The sequence below is a fragment of the Equus asinus genome, chromosome 26, assembly GCF_041296235.1.
Source record: "Equus asinus isolate D_3611 breed Donkey chromosome 26, EquAss-T2T_v2, whole genome shotgun sequence".
Lineage (NCBI taxonomy): Eukaryota > Metazoa > Chordata > Mammalia > Perissodactyla > Equidae > Equus > Equus asinus.
The window spans coordinates 20678147-20694958 of NC_091815.1; the positions used below are offsets into that span (position 1 = coordinate 20678147).

General features: G+C 59.7%; 1 protein-coding gene across 2 annotated transcripts; it reads left to right on the plus strand.

The window, feature by feature from the left end:
* Positions 1 to 2437: 2437 nt before the first annotated feature.
* Positions 2438 to 16513, plus strand: MAG (myelin associated glycoprotein). Of its 2 annotated transcripts, XM_014838230.3 has the most exons (12): positions 2492 to 2587; positions 4895 to 4954; positions 5448 to 5513; positions 5758 to 6126; positions 7113 to 7409; positions 7507 to 7764; positions 8881 to 9141; positions 13269 to 13556; positions 13882 to 13978; positions 14960 to 15059; positions 15319 to 15357; positions 16016 to 16513. In XM_014838230.3, exons 3-11 carry the CDS (start codon positions 5468 to 5470, stop codon positions 15343 to 15345), a joined length of 1743 nt encoding a protein of 580 aa, XP_014693716.1. In that variant the 5' UTR covers positions 2492 to 2587; positions 4895 to 4954; positions 5448 to 5467; the 3' UTR covers positions 15346 to 15357; positions 16016 to 16513. The 2 variants fall into 2 exon arrangements, with proteins under 2 accessions (XP_014693715.1, XP_014693716.1); XM_014838229.3 differs by lacking the exon at positions 15319 to 15357 and having other exon boundaries at positions 2438 to 2587.
* Positions 16514 to 16812: the final 299 nt, after the last annotated feature.

A 16812-nucleotide genomic window follows, 5' to 3' on the forward strand; every position in this document is an offset into this window, starting at 1 on the left:
TCATCTTAGTGAGTTCTCCAGGTGGTCCTAGAGACAAGAGGCAGAGGGACTCAGACTTCGGATTGCCCCCAGAGTCTGCTGGAGGGCCTGGCAAGATGCAGATGGCTGGAGCTCCCGACGCAGCAGATCTGAGGGGGGCCCTAGAGCCTGCGTTTCTAACAAGCTCCCAGGTGACACTGATGCTGCTGGCCGCCCCAGTCCCACGCTTGAGGACTCCTGGTGGGAAGCCGCCAGTGCTGGCTGAGGGTAGCCAGTGCCTCCTGCGTGGTCGGAAGATGCAGCAGCTCTGCTTGAGAGTGTTAACCAGGCGGGCCTGAGTGCTCGATTCTGCTCCGAGATGAGTTTTGCTCAGTCTGCACACTGTTTTAGGTAAAATTGGGCTAAAAATTAAGATATTTCCTGTAAAAATCTGAACTCCTGCTGTTAGGAGTTGAATGCTGTCCCTCAAAATTTATATGTTGAAGTCTTAACTGCCACGACCTCAGATGGGACCTGGTTTGGAGATAGAGTCTTTCCAGAGATAATCGAGTTAAAATGAGGTCATTGGGGTGGCCCTAATCCAACAGGACTGGTCTCCTTATAAACAGGGGGAATTTGGGCAGAGAGACCTGCATGCAGTGGAATGCCATGTGAATGTGATGGTGGCCGTCTGGGAGCCAAGAAGAGAGGCCTGGAAAAGATCCCTCCCTCACAGCCCTCAGAAGGATGGACCCCGCCAACTTCATGACAGCAGATGCCTAGCCTCCAGCCCTGTGGGGTAATCAATCTGGTTTTTAAGCCACTCAGAGAGCGGTACTTTGTCAGAGTGGCCACCACACCTGCCTGGTCTGGAAGGACGGGGCAGTCTGGCAGCCCTGCAGCTGGGCCCGAGTGTGGCTCCTCGCCTCAGGCCACGTGTGCTCCCCAGTCCTCCTGTGGTCTGGAGCCCCGAGATTCCAGACTCCAGTGAGAGTTGCCAGCGCTCTCTGTGGGACGCCCCCGCTGCGCCTCTGCCCCCCGTGACAGCCTTCTGTTCACACGTGGAGAGATGGACCTCACGCTGCACAGGCACACGACCTCGAGGCGGCTGGCACTGACGCTGAAGGCTGTGACATACGAGCACCCCAGGATCTCAGTCATGTCCTCCCCTGAAGCCCAGGCACCAGGCCCCCGTCTTCTCTGGGACCCAGGCGTTCAAGCCCCACCCGACACTCAATGGGCCTTTGTCCCTGGCTGGGAAAGGCACGGGCAGAGTCTGACATCATGAAGCCCGAGGTGGGGGTGGGACTCCCCTCCCCCTTCCTCCAGCCTTCTCTGACTCCTCACTCCCAGGGCTGAGGGATTTCCCCGCCCCTCAACCCTCACCCTGCCGGGTTCTCCCTCGGGAGAAAGGACCCTCCCTCCTGCCCCATGCTGTGGCCTGAAGGAGGACAGAAGATGCCCTCGGAACAGCTCATGGTCAAACGACTACTCCCCTTAATCACACCACCACCAGCTCCCCCCACCACCTTGCAGAGGTTGTGACCAAAGGGAGGGACTGGGGTGGCAGGAGGGCCACTGTGGAGCACTCTCTGTGCACCAAGCACTATTCCAGAGACCCAGGTGAACGGGACAGACAGACAGGCGGACATGCAGAAAGCCTGCCCTCTGAGATCTCCCGCGCTGGTGGACAGCGCAGGTTGGCCAGCCCATGTGATGAGGACAGGACCAGGCAGCATTTAAATGGAGGGGCTTGGCCTGGAGAGAAGGGCAGGGTGGGCTTCCAGAGGAAGCGACATCCCAGCTAGGAGCCTGTGGCTGCAGTGGTGTGGGGGGTGGGCTGGGGCAGACAAGTGTTCCCAGAGGGAGGAGCGGTGCAAAGACCCCCAGTCAGAAGTGCCATGGGGGACCTGAGGAACACACTCAGGCCCCCGCTCTGCGTTTATGACCTAGCCCTGTGCCAGGAGCCATTCAACACGCAAGAGAGGTGGAGAAACGGAAGGCACGGCCCGGCCTCCCGGAGTCATGCTCTCAGGAGAGGAGACAGTCAATGCATAAGGTGGCTGCCCATGGCAAGGAGAGCCTAGAAGAAAACAGACCAGATGCCAGCCCTAAAGGTGACTCAGGGAAGTGATTCTAGAGAGGGTAGAGGTGACACTGAAGCCCAGAGTTGGAAGGTCTTGTCTCCTCCTCCTGCCCACGCCGGCCTCTGTGGCCTCTCAGGACTGGAGTTAGACCTAATGTTGCCACCAAGATGCCCTAGATGCTGAGGACAACGCCTCTGCTTCTTGGCCACAGACTCCTAGAGAAGGAGCATGCCCTCCCAGGGCCCCAGAACCAGGGTGCACGGTGCTGGGGGAAGAGGAGCAAGTGAGGCAGTCGCCCCCCATCCCCTCCAGGAAGGAGCTAGTAGAACCCAGGCGTCAGGCTGCCCAGTTCCAGAGATGGTGACAAGGGCCCCTTTGTGCCCCCCTCCCCCAGGGACAGGGAGGAGCTGGGCCCTGGAGGCAGGCGGCCCCTGGCACCCGGGGGGGAGAGGAGGGGCTGGCAAGTGGGGGCCTAGACCCTGGGAGGCCAGGGAATGCGAGCTGGGCCGGCGGAGCAGAGGGTGCAGAAGCAAGAGCATCGAGTGAGTCCTGCAGCCGAGGGGGCCGGGGGATGGGGGAGAACAGAGGACCCGGGGATGGAGGAGAGCAGAGGACCCAGGGGCTGGGGGAGAGCAGAGGACCCGGGGATGGAGGAGAGCAGAGGACCCAGGGGCTGGGGGAGAGCAGAGGACCCGGGGATGGGGGAGAGCAGAGGACCCGGGCATGGGGGAGAGCAGAGGACCCGGGGATGGGGGAGAGCAGAGGACCCAGGGGCTGGGGGAGAGCAGAGGACCCGGGGCTGGGGGAGAGCAGAGGACCCAGGGATGGGGGAGAGCAGAGGACCCGGGGCTGGGGGAGAGCAGAGGACCCGGGGATGGGGGAGAGCAGAGGACCCGGGGATGGGGGAGAGCAGAGGACCCGGGGATGGGGGAGAGCAGAGGACCCTGGGGATGGGGGAGAGCAGAGGACCCGGGGATGGGGGAGAGCAGAGGACCCGGGGGATGCGGGAGAGCAGAGGACCAGGGGATGGGGGAGAGCAGAGGACCCGGGGGATGCGGGAGAGCAGAGGACCAGGGGATGGGGGAGAGCAGAGGACCCGGGGATGGGGGAGAGCAGCACTTGCCGGGCGAAGTGGCCTGGGTCACAAATGTCACTGTGAACGGCCGCTAATTTAGGATGTGGGAGGGTGATGCTTAGAACTGTTTTGGGGATGGGCTGGGACCATGGCAGGCACAGTGAGGGGCCTTTGGGAAGAACCAACAGAGAGGAAGAACAAAGGGCCTCCTCGGCACCCCTTGCGGGGGAGGTTGTGCAGGAACAGCTGCCCCAGGGCTCCCTGGTTTAGAGCAGACGGGGTGGAAGTTGTCTGGGGCTGGGTGAAGAGCGGAAGGATGCCCAGGTGATCAGACACCTGCATCCTGCCACCTGGGAGGGGGTGGGGGCAGTGGGCTGTGAGTGATCACGGTCCAGCACCTGGGCACACAACAGGTGTGTGTGTTTGCACACACATGCACATGCGTGTGCACCTCCCCTGGGTGAGTCTTAACCTATATCAGTGTTTCCCAACCTCTTTTTCATTACGCTGCACTAAGGAAAATTTTTAGACCTGTTTTCCCCAATCTCACTCCCCGGCTAAAATTGTAACGCCACAGACAGACTGTGTAGCTGTGCATGTCCTGCGACCCTTTAGAGAGTCGCAAATCTCTGTGATAGCTAAGACTTTTCTGGTCCCCACCCCAAGAACTGCTTTTCACCCCCATTAAGAACGCCTGGTCTTCATACCCGTTTCACACACCTGCCCTACTGTGGCTGGCCCTCACCCGTGTCCCTCTCCTGTACCTTCCTGTCGCAGGTGCAAGGGCGCCATCTGCCATGTGTCCATCAGCACGTTGGGGGCCTGCCCTTAGCTATACCCCGGTGTGTGTGCGCAGGTCCGCGCGTTGTTGTGAGCATGGTGTGCAGGCAGGTCGGTGTGTGCCCGCACGCCGTGCCATGTGGGTCCAGGGGCGCCGTGACTGGAGGGAGGGCAGTGCAGAGCTGCTTCCGTGGGCACAGGGGACTCGGCCCCTGTCCGTGTGCAGGGCCTTGACCGGGTGTCCGCGTGAGTGTCGTGTGAGCCTGCTCCTTCGGGCTGAGTCTGGATCTGTCACATCTCATAGCAGCATTCGCCTGTGTCTGACTGTGCTTGCGTCTGTGTCTGTGGGAAGAGGACGCCCAAGGCCGGGAAAGGCAGCCACTTGGAAACCCTGGCTCCAACCCTGGGGCGACCCACGGAGCAGCCGGGTGCCAGGGGCTCGCTGACTCCCAGCCCTGGTCTGCCCTGGCCCCACTCCGAGCCCGGCCAGGAGTGCCTGATCTTCTCTCAGTCCCGAGAAGCCCCCCAGGATAAGGCACCCTCTCCCTGAGGGAACAGGGCCCTTTTGTGCCGGGCACTGGCCTCTGTTGAGGGTGGGGACACCAGGGGCCATTTGTGGGGTGGGAGAGGGCGGCAGGAATTCACGCGGCATGTTGGGAATGCTGATGCTATGAAGCCCAGTCATTGATGGGCTGGGTCCCTGCCTGCCACCCCCAGGCCTCGGCCGTGGGACTTCTGTCCCTGACCCCACTCACCGCAGCCCCTGCCTCCCCCCACCCCAATACTCTGCTGCTCCCCTTTCCTTCCCCACAGTTCTCCTCCATTGCTGCTGGGGGTGGGGGGTGGGTTGACCACAGAGCAGCTTCCAGGCTGTGTGGGAGGGAGCCGAGCATCCTTGAGCACCAGAGATCACATGGGCAGCCTGACGACAGGCCACAACTCATAGTGGATGCTGAAAGCTGGGCCCCTCGCACCTGTCTGACTCTTGTTCCAGGTCGGCTGGCTGACAGCTTCAAGAGGAACCAGAAGACATTCCCAACTCAGGGAGGCTGAGGTGAGGGATGGGGTTCTGACTTCTCCTTCCTCCCGGCTTCCCCTGCTTCCTGTTGCTGGGCCGGCCTTTGCTCTGTCCTTACTTTCTGGAGCCCCCCAGGGGCATGATGCTGATGAAGATAATTATCGGCATGTCACTGCCACACAGAGACAGGACAGTGGGGCTGTTAAGTCTGCAGTCCTGGGGCCAGGCAGATAGGGCTTGAATCCTAGTCTGTCACTTACCAGCTGTGTGGTCTTGGGCATGTTTCTTAACCTCTCTGGACCTCAGCTATAAAATGAAGATAATAATTGCACCTACCTCAAAGAGATCAAATGAATTAACACAACAGCGTGAAGCATGGAGGGTTGGTACCCGGGTGATGCCAGAGAAGCATTTGTCATCACAAATAACAGTCGCAGCAGCGCTAACCCTGAACAGGCCCCTCCCTGAAGCCTTCATGGACGCACCCTTTCTTCCCCTGGCCTCTAACCCTCTCCTCTCCCTCCTCCAGCCATTGCTCACTTGCACAGAATGATATTTCTCACGGCACTGCCCCTGTTTTGGATTATGATTTCAGGTAATGACTGGGGATGCTTGGGATGCTGTGGCTGCTGGGTATGCTGCGGATGCTGCAGATGCTGGGGATGCTGGGGATACTGCGGATGCTGGGGAAGCTGGGGATGCTGGGGCCCTGGCCCCTGAGCAGGCTGGGTCATTTTTGTGGGTCCCTGGACCCACAGGCCAGCAGCAGGTGAAGGGAGTGTGTGTGGGGATCCAGGCAGGACGTGCTCCTCCGCCTCAGTGGTCCTGCTCCCCCACAGCCTCCCGCGGGGGTCACTGGGGTGCCTGGATGCCCTCGTCCATCTCGGCCTTTGAGGGCACGTGCGTCTCCATTCCCTGTCGCTTCGATTTCCCTGATGAGCTGCGGCCGGCTGTCGTGCATGGCGTCTGGTACTTCAACAGCCCCTACCCGAAAAACTACCCCCCAGTGGTGTTCAAGTCGCGCACCCAGGTGGTCCATGAGAGCTTCCAGGGCCGCAGCCGCCTGCTGGGGGACCTGGGCCTGCGCAACTGCACCCTCCTGCTCAGCAGCCTCAGCCCCGAGCTGGGTGGCAAGTACTACTTCCGCGGGGACCTCGGCGGCTACAACCAGTATACCTTCTCTGAGCACAGCGTCCTGGACATCATCAGTGAGTCCCCTGAGGCTGGGCCAGGGCAGCGCCAGGGCAGTGGGGGGTCCTTCCAGGGAGGTCTGAGGGTAGATCCAGGGAATTGTTGGTTTGGCTGGGGGGTGCGAATCCCAATGCCCACACTGACCAGGCAGATGACAGAGATGACCGAAACAGGGTCCCAAGTAATGTTGCTGCCCGCAGAGGAAAAGCGGTGCCCCAACTCTTCTGGAAACACCTGGGAGAAGGGCAGTGGGGCCCAGGGCTTAGCAGGAGGCCTCTGGACTCCTGCATTAGCTGGATGGTTGTGGGCAAGTTACTAAACTTCTCTGGGCCTTGCTTTCCCTTTCTGTAAACTGGGGACAAGAGCAGTGAGTGAATGGGTGTCAAGCGCTCAGCGCAGGGCCAGCTGAGGGGCCTTGCATCCTGAAGCCCTTCACTAGGGTTCCCCATCAGCACCGAGTCTATATGAGGAGCCAGATTACAGCCCTGATGCCGAAAGAGACCCTGCAGGCACAGCCAGACAGAGACAAATCTCCAGGACACATGCTCATGCTCCCACACACTCATGCACACAGGTGGAAGGAAAGCAAACACGGGGAAGGCGAGGGGTTTCTGAAGGAGCATAGCGTGGTGTTCAGAGAGCAGAGGACGAGCCAGTGTGGCAGGGTGTGAGCCCAGTTTACCCCATCCCAGCTGGGACCTCAGTTTCCTCATGTGCAAAATGAGCAAAACACTGTTACCCACTTTCTAGCGTTGCTGGAAAGACGGGGCGAGTTAAACACTGTAGGTGCTCAGACCTTGACATCGTTATTCCCATGATTATTACACCCGTGCTGGGTCTGTGGGGCTACTGGGTGAAGGATAACCAGAGGAAAGGAGGTTGTGGGGAATTCTGCATCCAAGGACCGGGAGGGGACCAGGGACCAGGAATGGAGTTGGACGAGGTGGGGGGTCCCATAGCCCAGTGCTGCTTCCTCGACCCTCCTTCCTCCCATCTCCCATAGACACTCCCAACATCGTGGTCCCCTCAGAGGTGGTGGCAGGCACGGAGGTGGAGGTCAGCTGCATGGTGCCTGACAACTGCCCCGAGCTGCGCCCGGAGCTGAGCTGGCTGGGCCATGAGGGGCTGGGGGAGCCAGCTGTGCTGGGGCGGCTGCGCGAGGACGAGGGCACCTGGGTGCAGGTGTCGCTGCTGCACTTTGTGCCCACCAGGGAGGCCAAGGGCCACCGGCTGGGCTGCCAGGCCTCCTTCCCCAACACCACCCTGCAGTTCGAAGGCTACGCCAGCCTGGACGTCAAGTGTGAGCCTGGGTGCGACCGGGGGCGGGGCCTGGATGGGGCGGGCTGGGGGCGGGGCCTGCGCACCTGCCCGCTGACCGGCTGTGTCCCGGGCCTCAGACCCCCCGCTGATTGTGGAGATGAACTCCTCGGTGGAGGCCATCGAGGGTTCCCACGTCAGCCTGCTCTGCGGGGCCGACAGTAACCCGCCGCCGCTGCTGACCTGGATGCGCGACGGCGCGGTGCTCCGGGAGGCCGTGGCCGAGAGCCTGTTCCTGGAGCTGGACGAGGTGACCCCCCAGGAGGACGGCGTCTATGCCTGCCTAGCAGAGAACGCCTACGGCCAGGACAACCGCACCGTGGGGCTCAGTGTCATGTGTGAGTCGCTGCCCAGTGCACGCACGCCTGGCACTGGCCCTGGCCCTGAGGTGGAGAGATTAGGGGCCCCGCCCTCCACTCCCCCCCCCTCCCCGGGGTGGTCAGGGACACAAGGCGGTTGAGGGGAAGATGGAGAGGGGGCTGCAGATCAAGACCTTCCTTCATTCTTTCCACAAGTACCTATGACACTAGTCTGCACCACTCTCATGGCTGGGACAAGAGGAGAAGAGACAGACATGGTCCCCACCACCCAGGAAAGTCTGCTATGTGCTGGGGCTGCCCTGGCTGGTCTGGGAGCAGATCTGGCCCGGCCCCAGGAATCTGCATTTTAAAACAAGCCCATTGCACTTCTCACAGGACGGTGGAGGGGACCCCAGGCCTCCTCCAGCTGGTGGTGTGCAACATGTCCATTATGGGCCCTGGGGGAGGGGGCTGGTCAGACAAGAAGGAACCAAGGAGAGGTCATTCATTCATTCATTCACAAATATTTATTGAGGCAAAACGCCCGGGGATGGGGATGAAAATCATGACAGCCACAGCCAACATTTACTCAGCAGTTTCTGAGTGCTTTACACACATCCTCTCCCCCAGCGTCCCCCGGCTGGCTCCCACCCACTGCCTCAGCTGCATGGAAGGCTTCCCTCACCCTCCTAGTTCAAGCTGTAGCTGCTCTGACTTCCCATGCCCTCCTGTTTGTTTTTCTCCAAAGTACTTACCCCATCTGGCCAGCTCGAAATTTTGTGCACTTATCGAGCGTCCACCCGCATGGGCAGGGCTCTTCATCCACCTGCCCGTCACTTAGGGTTCTCAGTGACCCCTATGAGGTTGGGACTATTAGTAAGCGCATTTCCCAGATAAGAAAAATGAGGCCCAGAGAGGTTAAGACATGGCTCAGATACACACGGCTGGGAAGGGGAAGAGCCGGGATTCAAGCAGCAACACCGTGGCTGCGGAGTCCCTGTTCTCGTAAACAGGACGGCCAGGCTGGAGTTATCTGAGCCATCCTGAGCTGGTGTGCTAGGACTGGGGAGTCTGGGGTCACAGTTGGGGTGGGAGCTGGCTGGCAGAAGAAGCACCCCTGGCATCTGACCATCAGCATCCTGTTCTGCCCCCCAGATGCACCCTGGAAGCCGACGGTGAACGGGACGGTGGTGGCCGTGGAGGGGGAGACGGTCTCCATCTCGTGCTCCACACAGAGCAACCCAGATCCGATTCTCACCATCTTCAAGGAGAAGCAGATTCTGGCCACCGTCATCTACGAGAGTGAGCTGCAGCTGGAGCTGCCGGCCGTCACGCCCGAGGACGACGGCGAGTACTGGTGCGTCGCCGAGAACCAATATGGCCAGAGGGCCACCGCCTTCAACCTCTCCGTGGAGTGTGAGTACTCCCCTCTCCACCCCTGCCCCCGAGAGCAGGCCGGACTTGAGCCCTCCACGCCCCGCCTCAGGTGAATGGTTCATCAGGGGACCCCTAGGTTCCTGGGAGCATCCCACCCAAGCAGTGGTTTTGCTCCAGCAGACGAGTATGGGGAAGGCAGAGAAGCTCAGTCCACAGCAAGAAAATCAAAGTCCCACCTCAGGATACTGTGTCCCCACATCCTGTGGTGGGCTTTTGACAGAGGAGATTTCTGGAGCCTGTGGCCGCTGCCCCTTTGCATGAACTAAAACAATCACCATGACATCTAACCCTTGTACAGCACCACTTTGTACCAGGGACTGTTGGCAGCTTTGTTCCGGGACCCACTCGTTTCATCCTCATGACTTCCCTATGAGGGAAGTTCTAGTACTGTCCCCAGTTTTCAGAAAAGGAAAGCCCAGAGAGGTTATGCCACTTGCCCAAGGTCACACAGCCAGAAAAGGGCAGCATTTGAGGTTCGAATCCAGGCAGTGTGGTTCCACTCTTCTGTACTGCCCAAAGTTGACCTCATCCTACATTATTGCATCAGAATGCGTTGATCAAGCAGTCGTTATGTGCAAAGGGCTATGTGGCTCTGTGGGAGGTGGGAGATAGCTCCAAGAGGACACTGAGCTTATTTTATCTTTTGGTGAGGAAGATTGGCCCTGAGCTAACATCTGTGCCAATCTTCCTCTATTTTGTGTATGGGTCGCCATCAAAGCATGGCTTGATGAGTGGTGCTAGGTCCACATCAGGGATCCGAACCCATGAACCCTGGACTGCTGAAGTGGAGCATGCAATCTTAACCACTATGCCACCAGGCCGGCCGCACACCGAGCTTATTAGCAGATACAGTGTAGCCAGAGAGATGAGATGGATGCTCATGAAAACTAACTATCTTGGCAATGAAATTCTTCGTTCCACTGCCGACCAGCGCCTCTCCTGGCCTCCCTCTCCCTGGACAGACCCCCACCCCCCCCAACCCCCAGCCATCACTCCGAGCCATAGCTCCCCTCCTCCAGCAGTTCCCTCTGGAATGTCACCTCCTATTTCCATTTCCCCTGCTTCCTCCTCTGCTCCAACCTGGCCTCTCACACTAGTCTCCAAATGTCCCCACTGCTGGCCTCAGTTACTCCACCTACAATGGTCCCTAACACACGAGTTTGCCAGAAGGTGTTGGGCACAGTCCTACTCAGTACTCTGTATGTGTGCAGTGCATAGAGTGTTCCCAGAGAGGCTGCCACTGCTCCGCTACTTTCATCCTCAGGCATGTTTGTGACCTTCTCTGCACACACACAGCATCTCACGGATGTCTTCAGTCACAGGCCCTCCCGTGCGATGAGGGTGGGGGCAGCAAGCGTCCCTTAAGGGCCTGCTCTGAGCGGGCATTACATCCTCTGCGGGTGTGACTTGGCTGAGCCCTGTGTCGCCCTGGGAAGCAGGTGTGTTACCATCATCCCCTTAACTGACGGTCAGATTCCCCAAGGCCAGGCAGCTAGGAAGGCTGCAGAGCCAGGATTGTTCTGGACTCCGGTCTGCCCAGCTCTTAAACCTCTGGCTACTTCACTTCCCCCACAGCCCTTGGCACCCACGGCCTCATTCATCTGGCAGCGTCTGAAAACAAACGAATTTGGAGTGTCAGTCCTTCGATCTGCAGGAGCTAAGGAGCTCTGAGCCACCACCCCCCCCCACCACCAGCTGAGCCCCTCACGTTTCGCCAAGGCTTGTGTTAGGGCGCTTGCCCTCTGGGGGTGCGGCCTCAGATTGGGGGAGGGGACTGTTCTTTACCCCAGTTTCATAGAAGAAACCGAGGTGTTACTGGTGTCCGGCACCCGACGGAGCTGAACGCACCTGGGTGGGAATCCTAGCTGTCTCGCCCCGCTGCACGACCCCAGACAAGTGCTTCCCCCTGCTGAGTCTTACTTCTCTCCTCCGAAAAACGGGTGTGACAACAGTATCCTACCCCAAAGATTGTTGCGAAGACTAAGGAAGTTACAGGGGGCCCACAGCGCCTGCCGCGTGCTGTGTGCTCCAGGAGTCTTAGATATCACTGCATTTCCCACGCATCCTCCCCGCGGCCTCCAGGCCGGGTATCCGTCCGGGGCGCGTTCCCGGGGCGGCGGCTTCGCTCACGTGCGCCCTCTGCTGGGATGGTTCTAGTTCTCTGATCACAAGCCCTTGGGTGGGATGTGGAGCCTTTACAAGGCACTCGCGGGCCGGTCTTCTGAGTCCCCGCAGCCCCTGGCTAGTTAAGGACCATCGCCCCTGTTCGCACAGATGGGAACCCGTCTTGTAGGCCCAGAGAAGCTGAGGGCCTGATCGGGGCCACCCAGCCAGCAGAGAGCAGAGCTGGGATTCAAGCCAAACCCCGAACACCCCATTCCTTGTGGCAGTTGGCGTTTGTTTAGCGTCACTCAGGGTTTGTAGGTCTCCCAGGCTGCTCACAAAGCTATGAAGATAATGAGGCCAGGCAGGCAGGGAGTCAGCCTTCCCACAGCATCTACGGTGGGAGTTGTCACCAGAGTACCAGTGGTGGGGTCTTGAATGGAAGGGTTTTAAAAAAATTTAATAGGGGCCGGCCTGTGGCCCAGGGATTAAAATTCCGCATGCTCTGCTTCCACAGCCCGGGTTTGCAAATTCAAATCCCGGGTGTGGACCTTCTCTACCCATCAGTCAGGCTGTGGTGGTGACCCACATGCAAAATAGAGGAAGACTGGCACAGGTGTTAGCTCAGGGTGAATCTTCCTCAAGCGAAAAAAAGGGGAGGACTGGCAATGGATGTTAGCTCAGGGCAAATCTTCCTCCACACAAAAAAAATTTAATTGCTGTCAGTTTTACTGATTTGTTCTGTGGTGTGTTAATTTGCTAACACTGCAGCAAGCACAGCACATGTCTGGCTAAAGAGAATTTGGGGTACATAATTTTTAATTTACCAGACTTAGATACAGGTACACATTGAGATTCCAGTTGGAATCAACTCTATGCAGATATGTCTGGTCAGATGGCCCCCTGGCCCATCACTGTTACCTGCATATTCTTTTTTTCTGGAAATCAAAAATAAGTTGGGTGAGTGGGCCAAGGGTCTCTAGCCCATGTGTAAGTGGGTTTGGTCAGAACTGAGAACCAGAGCTCAGTCTAGAGCGAGCAAAGCGGAGTGCCTGACTGTCCAGGCAGGAAAGAGGATATAATTTAAAAAAGCAACATTCAGTGCCCCATCATTTCATATTTTGGAAAATGAGAGAAAAAAACCCCACACCAGTACTGTTTTTGTAATACAAAAGGCAGCAAAGCAAAGCTCAACAAAACTGTCTTGGTGGCAGTGGTGTTTGGTGCCAGTGGCACTGAGGCATCCCAGGAGGGAGGGAGGTCAGGCTGTCAGGGGGCTCCAGGCGTGGGCGCACGGCATCTGCAGGATGGCTTGGAAGGGGAGCGGGCAGAATTCAGCAGCTCGCCCCTCCAGTCTTCCCAGAGCTCCTGCTGTGTGCAAGGCACGTTGCAAATGTGGGGGACAGAGTGGAGACAGAGTAGGAGCTGTCTTGATGGAAAAAATGGACCATCCACATCAACAGAGAACATGGGTAGGAACAGTGCTGGGGAGAAGCCTGAGCGAGCGGGCGGACAGGGAGTGGACAGTTGGTGAAGAGATGTCAGAGAGAGAGATGTGCCTGAGCAGAATCCGCGTGGAGAGAGGGGTGAGTGGGCAGCTCACAGGAAAGTGTTCTAGGCTACAGGAGAAACACAAAGCCTGGCGGGGGGGGTGTTGGGGAGGTGAGGCGGGGTGGCAGCTCCAGGAGCTTGAGAAACAGCAGGGAGGACAGCTTGCCTGGGAAGGAAGAGCGGTGAGAGGAGGCTAGTGTGGCCAGGTCCTGCGGGGCCTTGTGGACCAAGGCCGAGAATCCGGATTCTATTCTGAGTGACGCAGAGCCATTGGAGGAGGAGTGTGAGTGGGGAGCGCCACCGTCTCACTCATGTGCTACAGGAAAATAGTTAGAGAGGATGCGAGAGGTAGCACGGAGGAGAAAATGCAGCTCACCTCTGAGACAGTGCCACCGCCCTTGGCCTCCAGCCGCGGAGTCCCCTGAGGCCCCCTCTCTGTCTTGCCCCTGCAGTCGCCCCAGTGATCCTCCTGGAATCCCACTGTGCGGCGGCCCGTGACACTGTGCAGTGCCTGTGCGTGGTGAAGTCCAACCCCGAGCCCTCTGTGGCCTTCGAGCTGCCCTCGCGCAACGTGACGGTGAACGAGACAGAGCGGGAATTCGTGTACACGGAGCGCAGTGGCCTGGTGCTCACCAGCATCCTCACGCTGCGTGGCCAGGCGCAGGCCCCGCCCCGGGTCATCTGCACTTCCCACAACCTCTATGGCACCAAGAGCCTAGAGCTGCCCTTCCAGGGATCCCGTGAGTTTGTGGCTGGGTCTGGGAGCCACGGGCAGAGGGGCTCCTTTTGGACCTGGGCTCCCTCCCAAGGCTGACCATCAGCCTGGGTCAGGCTCTGCAGGGGGGTGGAGTGGTAGAGACACCCTTTCCAGTGGGCAAGGAGCGAGCCTGCCTGTCCTTTACCGGCCCCTCCCCTGGGCCCTCCAGGCCAGTCAGTCACTGCAAGGGCGTGTCAGCTGTGTAAACATTGTCACTCTCAGCCCTGCCCCAGCCCGTCTCCTAAGAACCCCAGTGTCCCCACTCCCACCAGCAGCTCTGAGGGCTCCTGGGTCTCCTCTGTCCTCAGACCGCCTGATGTGGGCCAAGATCGGGCCCGTGGGAGCCGTAGTGGCCTTTGCGATCCTCATTGCCATTGTCTGCTACATTACCCAGACACGCAGAAAGTGAGTGGCCTGACGGGGCTGATGCGGGATGGGGAGTCTCCGAGGGATGGCAGCCCTGTGCGTGGGAAGGGCTGGTTCTGCTCGGAGACAGGTCAGCTGGATGGAGGACACAGGCCCCTGCTAACACGAGCCACTGCCAGTCACGGGGTGCCGGTGCCTGGGCCTAGCACTTTCCACCAGTCATTTGCTACCTGTCCCCCTCCTGTGCTGTGGCCTCCTGCCCCCCAGGAGCTCTCCCGCACACACTCGGTGTGATGGGAAAAGCCCAGCTACCCCTGGCTTGCAGTCACAGCATCAGCCACAGTTGGTTCCAGAAGCCCCATTGGTTACACATATCTGTGGCAACAAAAAACGCTTCCCACAGGGCTGGGCCAGTGGTGTAGTGGTCAAGTGGTGAGGCTCTGCTTCGGCAGCCTGGGGTTTCCAGATTTGGATCCTGGGTGCGGACCTACATACCCCTCATTGGGCCATTCTGTGGCAGCATCCCTCATACAAAATAGAGGAAGAGTGCCACAGATGTTAGCTCAGGGACAATCTTTCTCACACATAGAAAAAAGCGCTCCCCAGCCCCGCCACACCCCTTTTCACAGCTGTGCTGCGGCTGTCACTGCTGTTTTCCTTCCCTGTGGCACACCCACACCGGCTGTCCTGAAAGTGAATGAATGTCCCTGCTCCACATCCTGGCAGCAGGAGGGACAGAGACCCAGAGCATCTGAGGAGACCCCCGAGGAGCCAGGCTGGGGTCCTGAACAGTGGCAGAGGGCGGGGCCCGCTGGCTCATGCTCAGCCACCAAGCATGGAGAGCTGGGCAGGGGCAGACAGGGAGAGGCTGGTCACTCCGAGAGGCCGTCCTCCTGGCTTAGATGGGTGGGAGAAGCCCTGGGGTCCCTTGGGCCAAGCTCCTAAGGTGGATGGAGGAGCAGACAGGGAGGGGAGAGGGAGGCCTGGAGCCCTCTGGGGCTGACATGTCCTGCCCTGCAGAAAGAACGTGACAGAGAGCCCCAGCTTCTCGGCGGGGGACACCCCCCCGGTCCTGTTCAGCAGCGACTTCCGAATCTCTGGGGCGCCGGAGAAGTACGAGGTGAGGGTCGGAGATCTGCGGCTCCAGACCAGCTGGAGAACTTGGATGCTAGGCACGCCGAGGGCCTGGGAGGGCTGGGAGGCCGAGGGGCGGCGGCCCGGCCCCTCAGGAGGGAAAGGGAGCAAGTGCGGAGGGCCGGCTTGACCCTGACCTGGGAGGGCGTGCTCAGACTGAGGCTGCCAAGGGGGCTCTGGGGCTTGGGGCCCAAGGGAAGCCCCCCCTCCGCCTGGGTCTATGACTGCATCTCCTTCTCCACTAGTCCAGAGAGGTCTCTGCCCTGGAATGAGCGCCCCAGGAGGTAGGTTCTGGGGCCTCAGTGTGCCGACCTCCGGGCCCTCCTCGGGCCTTGGGGCTGGCGTGCATGTGTGTGCGTCCCCATCAGGCGTCCAGGATGGTTCCAGTGAAGTCTGGCCCTGCCTAGCTCTCCTGGCCTTGTCTATTCTGTCCCGTTGCTGCTCCCTTCTGTCTGTCTGTGGCTGCTGTCCTGTGTGTGTGTCCAAAGGCCCGTGTGGGGCTGGGGGGCGGCGATGGAGCTCATGACAGGGAAGGCCAAGTCACACCTGCAGGGCCTCCCAGTTTGAGGAGGGGGACCACACCAGACCCAGCCACTGGGGAGGACTTGCTGGAGCAGGTTTGGCAAGGTGGGGTCCTGAGCTGGTGGCTGTAATCTGGGAAGGCGTTATGGGGTGAACTGTGTGCCCCCAATTCCTGTGTTGAAGAGGCTCTGGAGAAGGGGGTTTGTAGGCACCTTTCAGGCTGTGGAGGGCGCTTGACACAGGCAGAGACCCCAGAGTGGGCCCGGGGATGTGGGGTGGCTGGGCCAGGGCCCTTGAGAAAGGAGGCTCACACAGGGCTTCGGAGCTCAACTCCGGAGCGGCGGGGGTGCAAGCAACTCCAGCCTTTGCATCTGGAAAAGGGGGAACAGGATCCTTCTAATGGGTGGGTTCCCTTCCTAGAGCGAGAGGCGCCTGGGATCTGAGAGGAGGCTGCTGGGTCTCCGGGGGGAACCCCCAGAGCTGGACCTGAGCTATTCCCACTCGGATCTGGGGAAACGACCCACCAAGGACAGCTACACCCTGACCGAGGAGCTGGCCGAGTATGCTGAAATCCGTGTCAAGTGAGGGAGCTGGGGGCAGCCGTGTGGCCACCCCCCCTCAGGACCCTCGCTGGCCCCCACTGGCTGTGGGCTCCCTTCCTCCCAAAGTCTTGGGGCCGGGGCAGGAAGGGCTGGGGCAGGTGACGGTGAGGTCCCGGGGCCTGGCCTCCCCCTCCTTCCCTGCCCCCCAGCACCTCACCCCACATTGTGGCTCCCCTCTAACCTCCTCTAACCTCATCTGTCTGGAGGGGAGCTCCGTCTGTCCGTGTTATTTATTGCTACCCCTGCCTGGTCTCCTGCCCCACACCTGGCCCCAGGGCCTGAATGGAGAGACATGAAATAAATGCCCTGAACCAAATGCCTGTCTAGATGCTGATGATTCTGACCCATCCTTGGGGAGCCCGCCATCCCCCTTCTTGCCCTCTGCTGAGCCCTGTGTGGGGACAAGGACCCAGGGATTCTAGTCCTGAGCCCAGGACAGCTGCCCTTAAGTTGCTCCCGCTCTGAGCTGGCAGCCGTGGGGCGGGGTCTGGTCCATTGCAGGCCATGTTTGACTTCTGGGTGTTTTCACATAACCACCCTCCTTCCTGCTTTGGCCGCAGTCAGAGTGACTGGCAGCACTGGGCTCGTGCTGGCACGTAGCCACAACTCACTGAA